This window comes from Ornithodoros turicata, chromosome 3 (assembly GCF_037126465.1).
Source record: "Ornithodoros turicata isolate Travis chromosome 3, ASM3712646v1, whole genome shotgun sequence".
In the NCBI taxonomy this organism is placed as follows: Eukaryota; Metazoa; Arthropoda; class Arachnida; order Ixodida; family Argasidae; genus Ornithodoros; species Ornithodoros turicata.
The window spans coordinates 79,073,318-79,092,500 of record NC_088203.1 but is presented as its reverse complement, the minus strand read 5'-3'; the positions used below and the strand labels follow the sequence as shown (position 1 = coordinate 79,092,500).

At 43.9% G+C, this 19,183-nt stretch overlaps 1 protein-coding gene across 2 annotated transcripts in view; it reads right to left on the bottom strand.

The window, feature by feature from the left end:
* The window catches only part of LOC135388686 (ras-specific guanine nucleotide-releasing factor 2-like), a 457,533-nt gene that overhangs the window by 55,218 nt on the left and 383,132 nt on the right, over positions 1–19,183 (bottom strand). For both annotated transcript variants that reach the window (XM_064618396.1, XM_064618397.1), the window contains exon 9: positions 137–330. In XM_064618396.1, coding sequence (XP_064474466.1) covers positions 137–330 — 194 coding nt within the window. The remainder of the gene's footprint in view (positions 1–136; positions 331–19,183) is intronic.

Below are 19,183 nucleotides of genomic sequence, written 5' to 3'. Positions count from 1 at the left end.
TGCGATTGGCCGGACGCCCACTGACTACGTCACGTCGGTTCTGATAGGGCCTTCTTTATTCCAGGTGGCGTCGTTGACCATATTTGTAATAGAAAATCAAGTCAGACTAACAGCAAGATGCCATGGAAGGCGTTACCTGATGCATGGGGTATGTGAGGAAGGTCTCGAGTGTCCGACCCTGCAGCAAGGTCTTCTCTTCGAGCCTTTGAAGGATGGCGGCGAATTTCTCTCGCTGCTTGCACTCGGCCAATACTTGGAGACTGTAGTGATGGTTGCGAACGTATTCCTGGTAGATGGTCAGCATCGGAAGGAGCATATCGAAGAGATCTCCTGTGCGAATGAATGGCCAAGGGGGGACCCCGCATGTCTTGCACCCAATCTGTTCTCCTTGTACATATACTATGCTATCTGCTAAGACTCCCCTAAAATAAGAACTGCAGTTCCAAATCGTACAGGTAGACCTTTTTTTTTTCTTTCTGTTTAACAACGTCACCTCGTCATCTAATCAGCTTCGTATTAAAGGGATCTAGGTGCAGCGGTTCTCAACTTGAAAGGACAAAACTCGCTTGCACGGCAGAAGAGACTTGGAGGGACATTTACAGCGGACGGACGCATGCTTTTTCCGACTTCACTCCCTATATAATATGCACCCTAGCCTGGAAACATCAATCGTGGAAGCATCATGGCCAGGAGAATATCAATAGAACGTGAGGTAAGTCTGACGTAAGCAGAAGGCGACGCTATACCGTCCCAGTTTTTGCCATCATGTTTTATTCGCATATGTGCGAATAGTGTGCGTTTGCACAAGGCACTATGCTTTTAATATACCCCGTTAGAGAGCGAAATTAAACGATAAAATCATCGCATATACCGATCGGAAGAGATTTTCTTTCGTGGACCAGTCGACGGTGTTTACGGATGGTCTCAAGCCACACAGAGACATTTTTTCCCCTTTAGCCTCGGTAACAATGTGTGTTCCGCTTTACCCTTACTAGTTACCCCTCCTGCAATGATCGTGCTGACACTCTAGCTCGGCATGCCCACGAGACTGAGCAGCCAACTGCTCTTCCCCTTACGCTCTCTATATGCGCCATCTGAAAATTCGCCGCTTCATTGCCAAGTGCACGCAGCTCTTTCGGCAATAAGCCTTACGCACCAATACCTTCCTACGATCCACTGACCCGCTAATGGCAGATGCTGTGCATGGCCGCATCCCGCGCATCGATGCGGTATGCGGCTGAATGTGGCATGAACTCCACTCCTCCTGTGCAAGATGTGCCAACTGCCTTCACCTCTTTTCCCCATGTGTCATGTAGAAGCAGACGTGCAACACATCCTCCATGGCTGCCAGCGGCACGAAGGTCATCGATCCAGTCTCGGGCGCCGTCTCGCTCATCTGGGCTACCGAGAGCTTTCCCTGGCGGTGCTACTTGGCCCTACTGAGCACGCTGAAGTCACGTCTACGCTGATACGATTCCTTCGGGAAGCTGAACTCTTGGGCACACTCTTGGGGAATTCGCGCACATTTTTTTTAATTTTTTTGCGAGATTCCGAACAACGGTGTTCGCTTGGTCAATATGTAGCAACCTCGTGTGTTCTCGTGGCGCTTTTCGTGCGCCAGGAATTTGCCGGCTAGCACCTTTTCGGCCCGGTCTCGAAACGACTGGGCAGCGGATTCCCCAGCTATATCCAGTGTCGTCACATTCGCACTGCGAAGGTAGCGAGGGCCCTCATTGGCCCGCACGTCGAAGTGCACATGGGTTAGCAGAGGACGGAACCTGAAGACGAGCGATCGCGATGTCCCTAACGTGATCAAAGCGACCAAAACCGCTAGATACCTGGCGCTCATGTTCTGGTGGCAACGGTCACGTGATCCAGCGCGCGCGCCGACCTAGCAATTTCCGAGCGCTAGGCGGTGTTGCCAGTCCTCCTCAGGTAACCGAGGATGCGGCTGTAGAGTATGTACCACTACGCCAATCTACAATGTTGCAAGCTCATTGGCCTAGACTGTGCGCGCGCTCCGATTGGTCGACAATGTTTTGAAATCGCATTTTCTTCGCGCGCATCTGCGTGCAGCGTCCCGGCGGCAGTTTCAAGTTTCAGCATAGTTTCGAAATAGCTCGCATCGGCTGGCACGGCGTCCATCGTCTTGTGCTCCGTGTTTCGGTGATGTCAATCGGCAGAACAGTTTGTGATTCTACGCGTGTTGTGCTGTTCCTGGACACGACTATTACCCCACGTACAGTTTATCAACTGCTGGAATGCTTCGTGGGTTGGCGCGGTTGGAGAGTGAAGAACGCGTTCGGGCGCCGTTGGATTTTGAGGGCTGACAACAAAGACAGGATTACGATTACGTGCCATACAAGTGCCTTCTGCTCTGCAAGCAACGAAAGAAGATGCTCATTGGCCGGCACGGCGTCCTCTTGTGTTCCGTGTTTCAGTGATGTCAATCGGCAGAACAGTTTGTAGAAGTGTTCGCTGGTTTATTCATGCGTCGTTGTGACTCAACGTGTGTTCTGCTGTTCCTGGACACGACTATTATCCCACGAACAGTCTATCAACTTCGGAACTGGAATGCTTCGTGAGTTGGAACGGTTGGAGAGTGAAGAACACGCTCGGGCCATGTCGCATTTCGAAGGCTGTTCGTTTTGTTTCAAGTTCGAACTTAGTTACAGTGCGTCAACAACGCAGTGGAATTTGTATTCACAGTGCACCCATGTATTAGATCTTTGACTCAGTGCTTTGTGTCAAATAAATATTTCTTTTAGCCAAAAGAAGCTTCAGTTATTTTGAATATCGGGTAACGGCGGTAGGCGTGAAATCCGGTAGAAGTCGATGGTAGCCAGAACCGGCCGTAAGCTCAGCCAAAGTTAAGACCCCTGATTGGCCGACTGGCATTGCATAATTTCTACAACGTTGCACTCTCATTGGTCGTGTGCCCAGTGTTGTGTGAATTATCTCAAACTATGACGGCAAGCCCTTTCAACATCACCACCACCACCACCATCTCAAACTATGGGCTCTATGGGGAGCTGTTGGAGCCTGGTGTTGCCACGAAATCACGAAATGACCACCTGAACTCGCCATCTGATACCTCCTTCATGACTATCTGCACAGCGACTAGTGAAGGAGCTGTCTTTTTATGTCTTTCTTTATACTTTTTTTTGTGTCTCAGTTTCTTCTTCTTCCTTTCCTTTATGGAATAGCAAGCCTCCTTTTCCTTCATTTTTTTATCATCATTAAACATATCCTGCCCCTAGTAGTTACAAAGTGGTTCAGTCAGGTGCTCGTAATTCGCCCTCCCCATCTTTACTAGAATCTTTGTCACATCCTGCGCTTTCATAACACGGCATAGTGGCGACGTGGCAGTTATTGAAGCTGCATAGCCCGGGTCAGTGCTTTCTGCGGCTTCTTTATTTCATTTACGTTGCATTGACCGCCGTCTCTCTCACACACGCCTGAACACGAAAAAGGAGCGGCGCTGGTTAGTGGAACACAGGAAGACAAATCGCCCTCGAGCGTCGCAACTTGAACTAACGAACCGAAGCTGCAAACGCATTCGACCGTCGTTGAGAACCGCTGCCGTGATCCACTATGTAAAGCTATTCCCCACTGTCCAGTCAGCCGGAAGTACCGACCTGACAGCGTCAGCGTTAAGCCTTTTTTTCCCATCCCTCTTATTATTATTTTTTTTTTTTACACGAGCTTCGACACGACCGTACCAGCGCACTACACTTTCTTGCATCAGCCAATTCATCGTTCAAGACAACTTTTTTTTAAAGGGAGTTCCTGTCGCTTTCAAAGCATGCGTATTTTCTCTTCCTTTTTCTTTCTCCTTTTTTTTTTTTTTTTTTGTTCGCTCAGGTGGAATTTTCCTTCTTCGTTTTCTGCTGGAGAAGGTACCGGGGTACGCGTGACGAAAAGGAATATACCGCCTACTTTCGGGGAAGTCCAGGTGCCGAAGGGTTCCGCTTTGTAAGTACGTTCCAAAAGCGCAGTGAATAAATGGCCTTCCGCTGTGGTCCGACGGAAGGCCTTCGGGATAAGCACTACTTCCGCTGTCAAAACGACAATGTGGGAGTAAAAAGAAAAAAAGATGTCGAAAAAAAAAAAGATCCGTCCGGAAACGATCAGGTCAGTGTCACCATCGGTGTGTCGCGAATTTTAAATGAAAGACTGCGCATCGACAGTAAGGTAATTAAAAGGAGAAGAGCACTAGAGCATCGATACTACCAGAGTGCTTCCCTGCGGGACAAACATACGCACGAGGACCATACTTTCCAACGCCAATAAAAAAAAAAAAGTGAAACAGAATTAGTTCATACTGGAATAGGGAGCAAAATTTTTCTCGCTGATGGTGGCATACGTGGCATGGAACGTGGCATACCTGGATGACTTCAAAGTTCAAAGATGCCGAAACACAAGTGGACGATCTGCCGGATAAGATGACCATAAAAATTCGTTTTTGTCTAAAATTATATTCACTTAGTTGGAAAGTCGGCGAGTGGTTAGAAACTATTCTTTCCGAAATTTGGCATATTTAAATTTTGAAAATTGAGTAAGACGACTCTTAGTGAACTGAGTTACACTCGTATTTCATCCTAATTCAATTACTGTTACATTATAATTCAAATTTCCGTAGAAAATGAGTAATGTTGGTAAACTTGAGAAGGATCACGCAGGAGTATACTGTTGACTTCGAATGTTGCCTTATCTACGCATATTGTTGAATTCGACAGGAGCGGACGCTGTACTGCGTCGTCTTTAGCTTTCTTGCTTGGTGGCTTCGCTGTCTGTCATCCACATTGATGATTGATCACACTAGGCTAGTGGTATCACTACAGCTTCATTCCTTTTTTTGTTATCTTTGCTTTTCTGAAAATCTGGATACGCATTGGTGCCTTGAGAAGCTGCTTCCTAAGGAAATGTATTTATTCATCAAGAATACGATTCGTGACGTCATTTCCATACTTTCCTCTTCCATATACCACTACTGCTACTTCTTAGCATAATTTATCTTCTGCCCCCATTCGTATCCTTTATGCGTGGCGGTAGAGGTGCAGGCAGCAGGTCGGGTCGTGTCGTAAAAGCCTTTTACAACCGGCGTCGAGGCCACCGCGGCAGTGGCACCCATTGTTTGCGACCCCGTTGCGACAGTTTAAGGCCCTTTAAACTTTCATGCACCCTTTGGTGGTATCAATTTATGTGGAACCACAGTAAAAAGGGCACCACCACACTAAACAATGCAAAAACGAAGATGCGCATTCAGAAGCGCACAGCAGCTCACCGATGCTCTTCTCCAAAATGATACCCACGCTGCAGGTTCGCGTGAATAATTTGCGACTTCTGCGCGTTGCTCTGCTGATTATGTTCGCGGGAGGAAACATTTGGTCCACCGCAAGAAAAAAAGAAAGAAGTCTCGTCGTAGGATATAGGCGCTTAAAGCGGTAGGAATCAACTTAGCAACAAGATGAAAGGAGCAGCTACTAAATAGCCTAAGGGAAGGAGGACTTGATATTCTTTTTCTTAAGTTAAATTGTTAAAAGAACAAGGACTTCTGATTCTTTTCTTGCTATGCTGCATACACTGATTCTCGTCTGACCACTATTCGTTCTTTTTTTTTTTTTTTTGTAAACATAAGGTGTTCCACAATATAGAGACGACATGCCTGCATGCATTTGGGTTACAGCTATGACTTATAAGAAAACTGACTGTACATAGTTTTAAACTTAGGCCCAAAGAAATGCAACAGGGGTAATCGCTGATGGTGCTACTAGCCGTGGCATTTACTCTACTAAGGTAGGTTCTCATAACAATTAATAAATAAAGCATGGCTCTCCGGTGCCAGGCAACTATGATTCAATCTGAGATAGTGTGCCAGTTATACAGCTGTATGAAAGCGCACATATTGATCCCTAAGGTGGGAGGAAGAGCTGTTGCAGTCGCTGGCCTTTGGGCTAAGTTTCCAGACGGACCAAATCCATCAGAGATGCACATATTCATCATACTTCTTCATACTTCCTTTCTGGGTCTTATCCTCATTATGCTCACGCTGATAACGGATATTGAAAAGACTCCCATATTTCCAACCCTTCGCTTCGAGGCGCACATTCTGTCAACCTGCTTGCCTCCCATTTCGTAAACTTGCCCAAAACTTGCCCGGTCGACAACGATACATCAGAAGGGCTTTAAAGTTTAGTGCGAGGCCCACGAAGGAGATATCTGGTGAGAAATATCTGGGAAGAAAACGAAAAGTTGGCTTGAGTGTGATAGATTACAGGTGTAGCTGTGGAGAAGATGCGCTCTGCGTGCAGCAGACTGGGTCGATAGCAGATCCAGGCATCTCCTACTATCGCGCAGAAAAGAAAAAAAAAAAAAAAGACAGAAAAAATAAAGAGTTTGGGAGGAAAGCCACTGAAAATTGCGAGATGCTTCGACTCAAGGTTATTTTCAGCTCGCACTCACGCGGAGTTGCTGCTTCGGTATTGCTGCTTTCCTTTCCTCTTTTTCTCCTGTAACGGTCTCGCGGTGGTCATCCCGGCGATGGCCTTACACTTTATAAAAGAAAGGAGTAACTTTAGTACTTTTGGATGAATAGATGCATTGACACAATGGTTAGTCCCTGCCGGGACTAAATGCACGGAAGTTAATGCGAAATCTATGGGTGCAAGGCTACGGAGTAAATTTCAGGATCCATGGACCGAAATGGAGTGTAACTGCAATCTGGGGTACTCGAAGCCGTAACTGCTCCCCGAGTTTTTTTTTTTTTTTTGCAGTGTTCTTCAGTGTACGTTTACTAGCATTGAAGCAAAAAAACAGCACAACATCCCTACACGTACTAAAACGATGCACTCCTACCTACATTGGGAAGCTAATAAAAGAACTAATTTCCGACTTTGCAAAATGCGTTTGTTTACAGGTTGCAAGTAATTTCAAGTATTAGACCTAAGATTTAAAAAAAAATGTAGGAAGGGGATTCGAAATTCAGCGTTATTGGATGCTGTAAATGTACTTGCATAGCGCAATCAGTTCAAACTTACCGGCGGATTTGAATTTCTTCCGTAACAAACCCTGAATGATAAACCAGTCTGTGCATCTTAAACCTATCAAACCACTGAAATCGATCAAAACCAATGTACAAAAATTCCTTCTCTGTCCTACTTCAAGTTCATTACAGCCGACATTCTCTTCTTTAAAAACAAGCTAAACGTAATAGCCCCCTAACATCACGCAGGCAGGCATTTCCTACCTGCCCCATCTGAATAAGTGCTCCCGCAAAGCGCCGGACCAGCAATATTAAGTGAGCCTCACGGCATGTGCGAGGCAAGCGCTGACGCCTCTGCACTGGAGCGCCTGCCAGCAATAAGGCTTATGTTACAGCTCGCAGGACCTCGGCTTTGAATCTAATAAATGACAGTACATCTAATAAAGCTAATAAGCCGTTCTCGACGGCGACGCTGGGCGTAGAGGCACAGATGCCCACGTGTTCTTGCCTGCGTGGCTTCTGCGGAGCGATTGGTTGTGTTGTGTCGGCGCTGCGTTATTGATTCAGAAGGTCTGGGTTCGTCTGCCAAGATATTGACGTATTCTGCGCTGTGTCGTTTTGTCAGCGGGTGTGCGCTCTCCTGTTTGTCCTTGCCCACTGTTGGCAGACGAGGGATTTCATCTTCGTCGAATGATGGATACTTTTAGTTTCGCTTCTGCTTCTATAATGTAGATACTTTGTACAGAGAGCCGGACGAAATTGTGATTTTGGGCTTTCTTTTTACCTTCCTTCTGTATCGACTCGACCGCATCTGGACTGAATTGTTTCTTTGTTTTCTCTGAAGATATCAGACTCAGAAAACAACGCTGAAGCTTCCCGAGTTTAATATGTACAAGCTTTCGTGTGGTGGACCACGCCTTTCATTAGGTACAAGGGTACGGCCCAAACAGGTACAACATATACGTACCTGATGAAGCGTGGCCAGTGGTTTATCCAGAATGCCCAGCATGGAGGGGTGTTGAAACAAATTTGGGGGGGGGGGGGTCATTATTATAGTTACATCATTACAGCTTAATATATCATTACCGACATGTGTCTAAAGCTGAAATTGCAAGGGCACCCCTTGTAGGGGCTGCACAGGTGAACAAATTAGGGGGGAGGTGTTAGGGGTGTGTAGGGGGTCTGGATAAATTACTGAACGTCGTTATTACTGAACGTTATTGTTCTTGGATGACAATGACCTTGTCCTTTCCTTTACTGAATAAAAAACATTACGCGTCCTGGTCGTATGAAATCCTGTAATGTGTCTTGGGCCCAGCAGCAACACTTCTAACAGCAAAATTGTTGTAATACAGAGACCGTTGCTCTTCCATATTTATTATATTAGAATTTTTTTCCTATATTAAATATTAAACAGTGCTGATGTTATATAATTATACTCCAGGTCGATAATCCTTAGACCACGACGTCATTATCACCCTTAGCATTTTTTTTTCTTTTTGCTGCTATAAGCAAGTACCGTTTCATACTCACGAAGCCAAAGAAAAAAGAAAAAAAAGCGCACTTCAGTTCCGGGGGTTCGTTAACTTTGAAGGGCAACTTCAAAGGAGGATGAATAGCATACTCATACTTCGGGGTCACTTACAGAGGCCTCTCGAAGAAGGCTTTATGAGTGATAAAATCACGTCCGGGACAAAAAATGACTTCAATCTGTGCAGACTTTAATTAACTTGCGAACCGAGGTGGAAACTTCTGAAAATTTGTTGCCAAGAGACTGAGACCGAGACGATATAAACGACCTGCAGCTAATTGTTTGCGGCCCGCAGAACATTTTAGAATCTCATTCGTAACCGTCGCAGAACCCTCCTTTTGAGTCGAGCCACTGTTTTCTTTTTTCGACATCTTCAAGTTGCAAGGTTTGTTCAATCAGTCGCTTGTTTAGGAACCGCCGGTACTTGAAAATGACGGCGTAATCATGCTTTTTCTATTTTTTTTAATAAATAGGGTTGTTTTCCGTTCTTCGAGAGCATCTTTTTCATAAACTGCGGTGCCTGTATCGGACGTGCCGGCCAAGCGTGCAAAAGATGTGATTAATTCGGAAATTTGTCGTTTCCTTCTTTAAGATTACTTTCAATATTTGCGTATTCTATTTCCTGTACTTGCTGCGAATGATTATGCAGCAAACGTTCGTCGTACTCGTGTCACACGGAAACGCAAAATGACGTCAGGTGCTTAATGCAGCAAGTTTTGATGTCATTCGTGGAGTGTCACACGGGTAGTTTTAATAACATTTGTCTCAATGACATTTTCTGCTTAATGTGTTCGTCACAGCTCATTGGCCCATGTAATGCCTACACTAGCCGCATTTTCTGCATAGAGTCACCATTTTAGCTTCTATGAAACCACTTTGCCCTGTATATGACGCGAAGTAATTTCTTAAATTTTAGCACACTCGGGTATCTTTTCGGGAATGAAACATTGGAGCTGTTTTTTTCACCGAAATTTTCACCGACAACGACAAACACGTACGAAAACGCCAAAGGCTGAGGCAATCGTTTTGTGAACTGGCAACCTGTGTTGAAAGCCCTTGGTTACCAAAAGGTACCATACGCGAACCACCTGAGGCGCAATCTCATAAAATGAGTTCGTTCAATAGCGTAAGCCCTCAGGACTCTAACATCACAATTTTTTAGTACCAATCACACGCATCGTTTTCTTCTTCTTTTTTTTTAGAAAATAAAACTGAAGATTGAAACTGAACTGAAACTGAACTGAATTGAAACTGAAGAACTGAAACGAAAAATGATGGATACATGAGTGATAGTGTTGCCCGCTAGAGGGTTGTCTGGCACCAGAGGGTTTATCGCAATTTTGACCACATGTTAAAAAAAAAAGAAAAAACTGAAAAAAAAATAGAGCGACATGCCACGGGTGTGGTACTCTGCGAGCTACTTGTCAACAACAAGCTGTTAAATGGCTGCTTTCTTGTTACCCCCCCCCCCCCCCCATTGTGGTACCTTTAAGCCCTTTAAGACATATTAAAACAGGTCCATAAGAAAGTCATTTATTTTACTATTGTGAGCGGGCCATATCATCTCTATGACGTCTAATGTCACCAAGAAGGAACGTGTGGAACGAATCTCGTAAATAATGGCTTCGGATATCCGAGTGACAGTAGACGATAACGTCATTCATCTGCCTGTGTGGCACGGGCGTTAGTGATGCTGCAAGGCTAGTGGGCATACTCTACTCTCGAAACATTACGGAAAAAATCGACACGTTTATAATGAAGAGAAGCTCTCAACTATTCCGCGTTATTTATTTACGGCTGTATAATTTCTTTATTTGTCTATCTATTTGTTCATATTTATCTATTTAACTGTCTATTTTGCGATGTCAGGCGAATTGCTAACTCTATCTTAAACACCGTGCCAATGATGAGGACGGTGCAAAAATGAAGAACATACTTTGTTCAAAATATCGGCGGCACTCGTCCTGAGGTTCTTTCCTTAAAGGGGCACTGAAGAGTGCAGAACTTTATCTTTGCGCAATGAAAGATGGCGTTACCTTGACATCAATATAAAAGGAACGACATTCGTCCGTTGCGTCGTTCGTGATTTGTGGTGAGTGAAAGAAACCGCCACTTTAAACTTTTCCTTTCTCTCTCTCTCCTTCGTACGAAGCGCGACAATGCGGAGAAGCCTCCGATTGGTCTCAAATGATCTCCAACGATGATTGGACAAATAGTATGTGGAGGCCAATGAGAGCGCGCTCCGCACTGTCGACCTTCTTGAGAGGGAGAGGGAAAGCGGTTAGCTCTTCATGTCTCTGTTACTTTCATTTAAGTTTATCTGCTACGCATATACAAACGCCACAAAAAATCCTCGGCCTGATACGGCATTATGATATTTTTCATTTTCTGATTCATTATTTAAGTTTATGCGAGTCAATTTAATAGAATCTAGCGGGTTACGAGACAGCTAAACGCGAACGCGTTTGCCGCTCCACTTTCAAATATCGTCCTCCTTTCCTCAGTTTTCACTTACGAAATTATTTTTCCTCGAGAGCAACGGAAGAATTAGGATATTGCCGTGGCGCTAAACATCGCCAAGACGTGTTTCCGTCAAATGTCGGATGAAATTAAGGAAACGCAGCCCCGTCGACCGTAAAGGTTGTGTAATAATATGCAACGAAACAAACTTAGCCCAACATTAAAATTAAATTATTACCACGCTGCGTTTTCTCTCTCCCAAAACAATTATCAAACGGAGAATGAAACTCAATTCCGTCGCCGTTGTCTGCCAGTGGGTATCAAGTAGAGAAGAGCGTCGGCGGTAGTCGACGGTTTCTGGCTTTCGGTACTTGGACAGAATTCGACCAAGAAAATTAAACTTCAGCGAATCGAATGTGGTGTCGTCGAAGTTATAATAAAGATCGTTTTGCGTTCCAGATTTTGGTTGCTCCAACACCTCGTGCTGCGAGGACTTAGTTAACATTCCCTCGATATCACAACGAACATAAGACAATTAAGATACCTACTATTTTTTTGTTGAACGTTTCTCACAGTACGCGCTTACAGTAAAATTGCGTGTAAATTCAACAGACACCGGGGCAGTATTACATCTTTGTTTTATTGCTTCTGCAACGCCATAACGGCGACGCGTCTATACAGTCTTTCGGGACACAGGGCACGACACTGGACATGTCGATATCCGGCATTTACCTGCCTGCAGAAAGTTACAAGTTCATCGGGTCACATCCAAACATTAAAGATCACAAGACCCTTCACCTAAAAGCCGTCAATACTTTACGCAGATAATATTACGCGTGCTTTTTGTTGGCAATTTTCTGTTGGTATACCGAAAACCAGATCATCCACATCAAGACAGAACGTTATGCTGGACACGCGCTGGATAAAACACCACGGCAAGCGTTCATGCATGTATGCAACACTGTGTGTGTGTAGGCAGGCGGCATGAGCAGACACGATTCTGTTGGCAATGCGATGCGACAGTCATGCAAGCCAGCTAGGCGGAGGCGCGAGAAACGAAGGAAAAATAATAAAGTGTTTGGAGGTGGGAATGTGTTCTTGAAAGGATGGGCACAAAACGAAGAAAGGTGGTCAACACAAAAGAAAGGCAATGCTACTACTTCCTATAGCGGCAAAAAGCAACGTAGTGATTGCCACGAATACCGTTCCCTGAAGCGGTGGTCACGTCTCGAAGATTCTGCCGGGGAAGTGTTTTGTGTGTGTGTGTGTGTGCGTGTGTGTCTGGTGGTTCTATTTTGTACGACGTTAGGAAGGAACTGGTGTTAGTAGTTGTTAGGGCCTGTAGAGACGGCGCAAATTGAATTGCTGCATACATCGGCGGTGTAATATGGTTTACAACGTCGTGGTTCCTGCATTGTGGATGATGCCATATATGGGGCGCTTCTCAAGGTGATAGGGGGTGACACAGGGGCGTTTGAGTTTTTATCGGGCAGTACCAAAAGACTGCCTGATGAGCAACGGTGTTCAGTCACCGTTCCGTTACCGCCACACTGAACTATGGCACCGAGAAGTTACGTTGTAGGACCTTCATGTCGTTTGGAAGATTGAGCCAGTAGTGTAAAGCAAGAACAAGAACGTTCGACAAACTACAGAATGTCCTAAATAGCATTTGTGCTTTGAACGTACTTTTACATTCTGCATACAATGCACTTATATACTATAGTGTGACGATCACAAAGCATGCTCGCTAACACTTGGAAGTCCCGCCGGCACAAAATAATGTATCGCAATAAATGAAGAGGGGCATCTCGTTATACCCTATGCGGATGTATTAGGTTTGGGTTAACACCTCAATTTTTTTTAATACTTAGTTTAGCCAAATTTCGTGCGGCAATAAGCATTCGTTACAAGTTTGCCCATCTTTCGACGTTCGCATCAGTGTATTTCCAGTGTATTTAAATCTATCCCGGATATAGCGAAGTTCAGAGCGTGGCAGGAACATCAGTGTCTCGCTGTTGCTGAACTGTGGACTGAAAGTGGAGCTTGACGAAGCTGCAACCGAACGCTCAGTGGTGCGTTGTAATAGAATATCGTTGTAAGTGGACCCTACGTGTGTGACCTGTACAGCGGCCCCACTGTGTGTGTTGAGACTTTCCCGGCAACCTCTTGAGACGCGACGTCTTTTGCACACTCAACATGAAGACACTGGTACGGCGACACCGAACGAAAGCAGCCCGTTTCTTAGGAATACTGCACACTAAATAGCCTGCTAGGCTGTGGCTGCCGAGGGAGGCACCTGTGTTGAGGCCTGCGTGTTGTTTGTCGGTGTTGTGTCTCAGGTGTCGCCAGTGTATGTTCGTCAACAGAATATGTAGCGTGTGTATTTTACTATAAATGTGTAGCAATCGCTCCCTTTCTTTTTAATGCGTTGAAAATATATGTGTAAAGTACTGAACAAGACTTTCATTGATGAGCAGAAGCGGTTGGTAACACATCTCGTAGTTGACAATAAATCAGTCATCAATATCACGGGATGCTATTTTATTCGACTTAGTGAGATGGGAGGTTTCGGTAGGACGGCTGCGTACAACTTGATGCCGATTGAAATTCATGGTGATGAAAAGAACGTATCTGGGGTTCTGTCGTTCTTAATCACGTACCAGCTCGGCTGGGCCCTTGCCCTTTTGGCTCTGTGTCGAACTTCTCTCAATTCAGAACCACCGCCAGAACTTTTAGTCGCACTGAAATTTTCTACGATTTTTTTTGTATACTTGGGCATTGTGAAGAGAGCGCCGAATAAACATGATTGTATAAATAAAGGATCCGGCTTTGATATTACCCTTTTGTTCGGAGGCCTCCTCTTGAGGCACTATATCTCAAAATAGATGATGAAACGATTTCTTAGGCAACTTGAGGCCTTGTATGTGATTGTCCCTTGTATGTTGTTCCAGCCTCAGAACATCAGTTCTCTCATGTTCAAAATAGACGCAAGGAATGATGAAAGAGCTAAACGCTGCAGTATACTCCTGAGAAATGCAAAACGACAAACTGAAGGCTTAAAAAAAAGCCAGGGCAGGCAAGCTCTTGTCCTTACATTACCAGTCGAGAGCGTTCCATTACAAGAAAAGCTCATCGCACTTTAACGTACTTTACTTTCGATCGAAGGAAAAGAAAAGACGAATAACAACGCTGTTCCTCTGTCAAGACAGTTCATATCCAATACGTGCTTTCACGAGAATATTGAACACTTTCATTCGTTTGGAAAACCATAGAATTGCGCAGGAAGATGGCTACGTCGGAAATTTGAGCAATATTGATTTTTTGTCTATTTCGTTTGGTAGAAGAAAAGAACAACGTCTGTGAGAATGCGGGAAAATATGACGAAAAAAGTAGTCGCCGTGTTTGGAGACACGTTTCCGCAGCAATCACTGTGGATGTCAGATTACCTGTAAGTATAGTGTTTTCGAACGTCCCTGGAGTGAAGAAAAGATTATTCTGCTTATCGAGTGCAGAGTACCTACTGCCAGAGAGGAAATCGCTACGTAACGAAAAATAGGAAAAACACCGAAAGATTAGGCAGATGCATCGTCTCTAATCCATCCTGTTAGCTGTTGCGTACTGTTGTCTTTTTCCCCGCAGTTCTTAGTCTCCTAATCATTCTATTGCTTGCGTTTTTGGTCTCTCTGACTCTGGCGTGAAGACCTGGCCGTGTTGTATTAAGGATATCATTCCGCTAGTCTGAATCATTCTGGCACGAGAGAGGAGTTTCTTTTGTGTCTTTCTGGTCCCTTCTTTCCTTCTTCGGATTGTTTCTGTCGTGCGCATTGAAGCACGAAAAGATGAAGTTCGGTAGTGCCAGGATAACCATTATTATTTTCTTCACTTGGTGCGTGCGCTTTCTAGCCAACCAGAAAATCACTAGGAGGCTGGCTCCATGTTTTGTTCTGTTTTTAAACGAAGGTTAAATGATAGCAAAGTTTATCTTGACTGTCAATCTAGTAGAAAGCTTCGCATTCTCTTAAGGGCCGTGCTTATCACAAAGTGCCATCTTCATAATCGCGGCGATTTGAATTGTGTGCGAGGAGCCCCAATAAAATGTGTACTTTTGACGATGCATCTCCACGACAAGATTAGCGCTTCCTGTCTCTTATTATGCAGATATTATTGAATAGGAAAAGTCGATGTTTGTGTTTCAGATAAACATAAAGTTCTGTGTGGGTTCGAAACTTTCACCCTGTCCATTTTTCTGCTTTCCTCCTGCTTTCTATGTTTTTTATTCTCATTTTCTTTCAGTCTGGGTGACCAAAACCCAAGCAGCACAATGTACTGAAAGTCGAGTGCAATAGGGGTGGACGGGTAGGTGGAAGACCTTGAACAGACTCGTGATACTCAAGAACATTGATAAGACACATACCGTCCACCCCTATTGCACTCGACTTTCAGTACATTTTGCTGCTTGGGAACGGTCACCATGATCATAATCACCTCAAGCTCTTCGTTAATCTAGTGGAGGTATCACGGCCAATCTTGGTAACTCACATCCCCATTTTTTTTTCTTATCATCCTATGAACCTTGAGCCTGTCCTTTCCTTGAACCGATGACCATCATTATTCCGATGTCATCATTCCGATTTCATGTAACCGATGTCATCATTATTGTCATCATTCATTGAACGAGGGCGTCTTTCACGAACCACTGCTGCTCATACCATAGTATGCAGTTTCATGAGCTGCTGATCATAATGTTCTGCCTTGTGTCCATGTAGTGTGATCCTAAAGAGTATACGCTCCACAAGGCCGTTTAATACTATGAAAGCAGGGGTGGGCAGTAATGGTAATACTTTGTAGTATAACACTATTCCTGTAATACTTTTGAATATTTGTATTATGTACCATAATACTCATTTTTATGTATTTCTATCTGTAATACAATACTCAAATTGAAGTATTACATGCATTATAATACGGTAAAAGGTCTAATACTTGTTCAGAAATCTCGAATACCGGGTGAATAATCAAATTCAAACTCAAACTCTCTTTTGTAATCCGCAACAGTGTGTGTGCATCTACATAGAGTCACTAAATATTCCCCTGTTTAGTGACTCTATGTGCATCCAGTCAGTCGTGTAGGTCGTCGCACGAGTTTGAGCGGCCTATTTTTTGTCGTCCAAACTGGACCGAATATAGACAACGCCAGACAGAGAGCAAAGTGTCAATTGTGCTCGAAATTCATCGGCGCATCGAGACCCTCCACATCAAATTTGAAACTTCACCTCAAAGTATGGAACAATAAGTCGACGCCTGTTTTTACTTAGTTGGTGAACAATACAAGCATGACACCGTAAATGATCACCGTTGCCGGTCGTTGATGCATTATTGTGCACCAGCTATGACTGAGTGCATGAGCATCATTCCAACAGCGCTTTCTAGAGCACACTTGCAGGCCTTGCACTTCGTCCGTTTTTGTTAAGCCTATTGCAATATTCCAGAGAATGCACCTTTCTGCTCATCTGGAGTATGAAAGAAGCAGACGCGCACTGAAGGACGAGAAGATGCTCCCGTGAAGACGCACCTGTCTCCAATAAACAATGATTAAAGAAGACAATGAACGCCTCAAGTGGGCCGCAAGTTGTGTATATTTCCGCCTTTTCTTTCTTGTTATTCCGCATCTAAGGGTTGGGTTTGTAGAGCAGATATAAAATAGAAGACGCAGTCAAGAAGATAACCGGTGAAATGAAATATAGTAGAAGGTGTAGAATATACAAGGTTTCTGGCTGACCTTTCCTGTCAAAATAAATAGACCCCTCCCCTCCCCCGCCCCCTACGCTTCTTCATGAATATCTAAAGAAGCGTAGGGATAGCATTACCAGTATTACTCGTGTAATACACAGAACTATTAGTATTATGCATTATAATACCTTAGAATCAAAGTATTATATTATAATACTCACTTCTGGCAGTATTATGTATCTGTATTATAATACAAAACATGAGTATTACTGCCCACCCCTGCTATGAAAGCTGGATGAAAAGCTACGCCAAACAAAATTTGATGTAAATTTCTCTTCTTTAAGGCGTTCCAATCAAGAGCCTACTGGTTCTGCATTTGAAACGGATCCCTTCAATCACGTAATATATAAGAGTGTGAATCAGTACCTCACAATGTCTGCATAGGAGTGCTTGTCAATAAGTGCCTTCACCTCAGACTTGAGTAGGTCTAACGAGGGTCATCTTGTTACGTTGTGATATTTTATCAATGGCATATGCTTGGAAAGACGGGTGTGATCGCAGGTGATCTTCCGTGTCAGTGTTTTCTGTGTGGTATACAGTGTGGTATAGTACCTTCTCCGCTGTTTTTGCCACAATAAGCTCACAGAACACAGGAGGCAGCAGAAACGGGATTTCTTACCTGTACCTTCAAGAAAATGTGGAAGGGGATGGAGATAGGAATTACCAAAGACAAAGCGCAAGGTATCCACAACCTTTTGCCATCTTTTTCTTTTCTTTTTTTTTTTACTTTTGTGTGTCTCTAATCGGAACGAAACGTTCTACCAAGGACACCGAAACGTTGAAAGAAGTGCTGGAATCAAAGAAAACCAAAATGCTAAAAATAACAAAACGATAATGGAGGTGGGGATTGATCTGAAATAGTTGGGACAAAAGAAAAAAGAAGAAAAGGACAAACCTAAAATAAGAAGGACAACATCAAGTAATGTTCGTGTGTGTGAGGGTTGTAATAAATCAGGCTGAAATTAATCATGAATGTGGGAGTAGCGCTAACGCAGGACAAGGACAACACTCAGGACAGACAGAGAGACTAGCGCCTGCCTCGTCTGTGTTGCTGTCCTTGTCCCGCGTTAGCGCAACTCGTACATTCGTGGAATACCCACTAGGTCAAAGATCTACTCTTTTGAAATATATCTTCTCGCTCACAAGAAGCATGGGGTCTGTTAAAAAAGCCTTGCATCTTCCTTTTTGTTTTGCTTTTGGGAATAGCAAGTCTACATCATGCCTAACCTTTCCCTTCTTATTTTTTTCATCAGCATTAAACATATCCCTCCTTTACATTACGCGCGGCTGTTTTTACAGGTACTGCATCTATGATATATAATGAAACAGACAAGTTTAAGAAATTTCGCTCCACCGTGTTCACTAACGCAAAAGACTCTAGTAAACTAAGCCCCAGCTACATTGCTAATATGAGATCTCAAGAATATATTTTCTTCAGGTACATAGCAGGGATGATTGTGCAATAGAAACGCAGTGTGAGTCCCTGTGTTGTGAAAGAAAACTCAAAAACGCGAACTCAGGCGAGAAGAAACAAAACGCAGAACAACGAAATGAAACGGAATAAACGGCATGCTGCATTTTAGGGAAGGGAAATCTTTAGAACACGTTTAGATCATTGTTTATGAAACAAGCATTGTCTCATTTCAACACAGACCAAAGATACACGTATGAAAATATTTTAGCACAGTTTTTAGCATATTTTGGAACAGATAAAGATCAAGAGAGAAAAAGAAAGAAATGCATAGCATTGCCTTGTTTAGTGGACAAAAGTAGAAGTAGAGAAAGAGATGCAATGACCCACAAAAGTGGTCAAGAGTTTTTTTTTTTGTTTTCTTGGAGGAATTCAAAAAGGTATAGAAGTGAAAAATATATACACACGCACAGAAAAATGATCAGTGCTGAGAGAAAAAAGCTACATGTGCTGCACTACGGGATCTAAGTCCGAAAAAAAAAAGGTGCTGTGAAAGGCAGCGGTGAAATGGAGAATGTGCACTGGCATCGTGAAAGGGAGAGAGAAAAAAAAAAACAGCGAGCGTTGTGCTGTGGAAAACGTGCTGCCTCGCTTTCTCCCAAAAGAGTATGTCTTTCAAAAAACTGTTTTCACGTAACGGTGTAAACTTTCTGAAAACTTTTGAAAAATCAATGCGTGTGTATACGTTCGTCTTCGGCCGAACTTCAAGCCCCCCCCCCCCCCCCCGAAAAATAAAATAAGAACGATTGAGGATGACAATATTCCGACCTAGAAAACAAATTGACCAGAGAGAAGCAACACTCGCTGGTCGAACCGTTCTTAGTTTATCGATTCACGGTTAGAACGCTTAATGTGTAGTCATTGCCTGTTTTGATCAGTGCTTGCAGATCGCGACATTTCTTATTCTTAAATAAGGTTCAAATCCGTGCGGGTTGGTAGAACATTC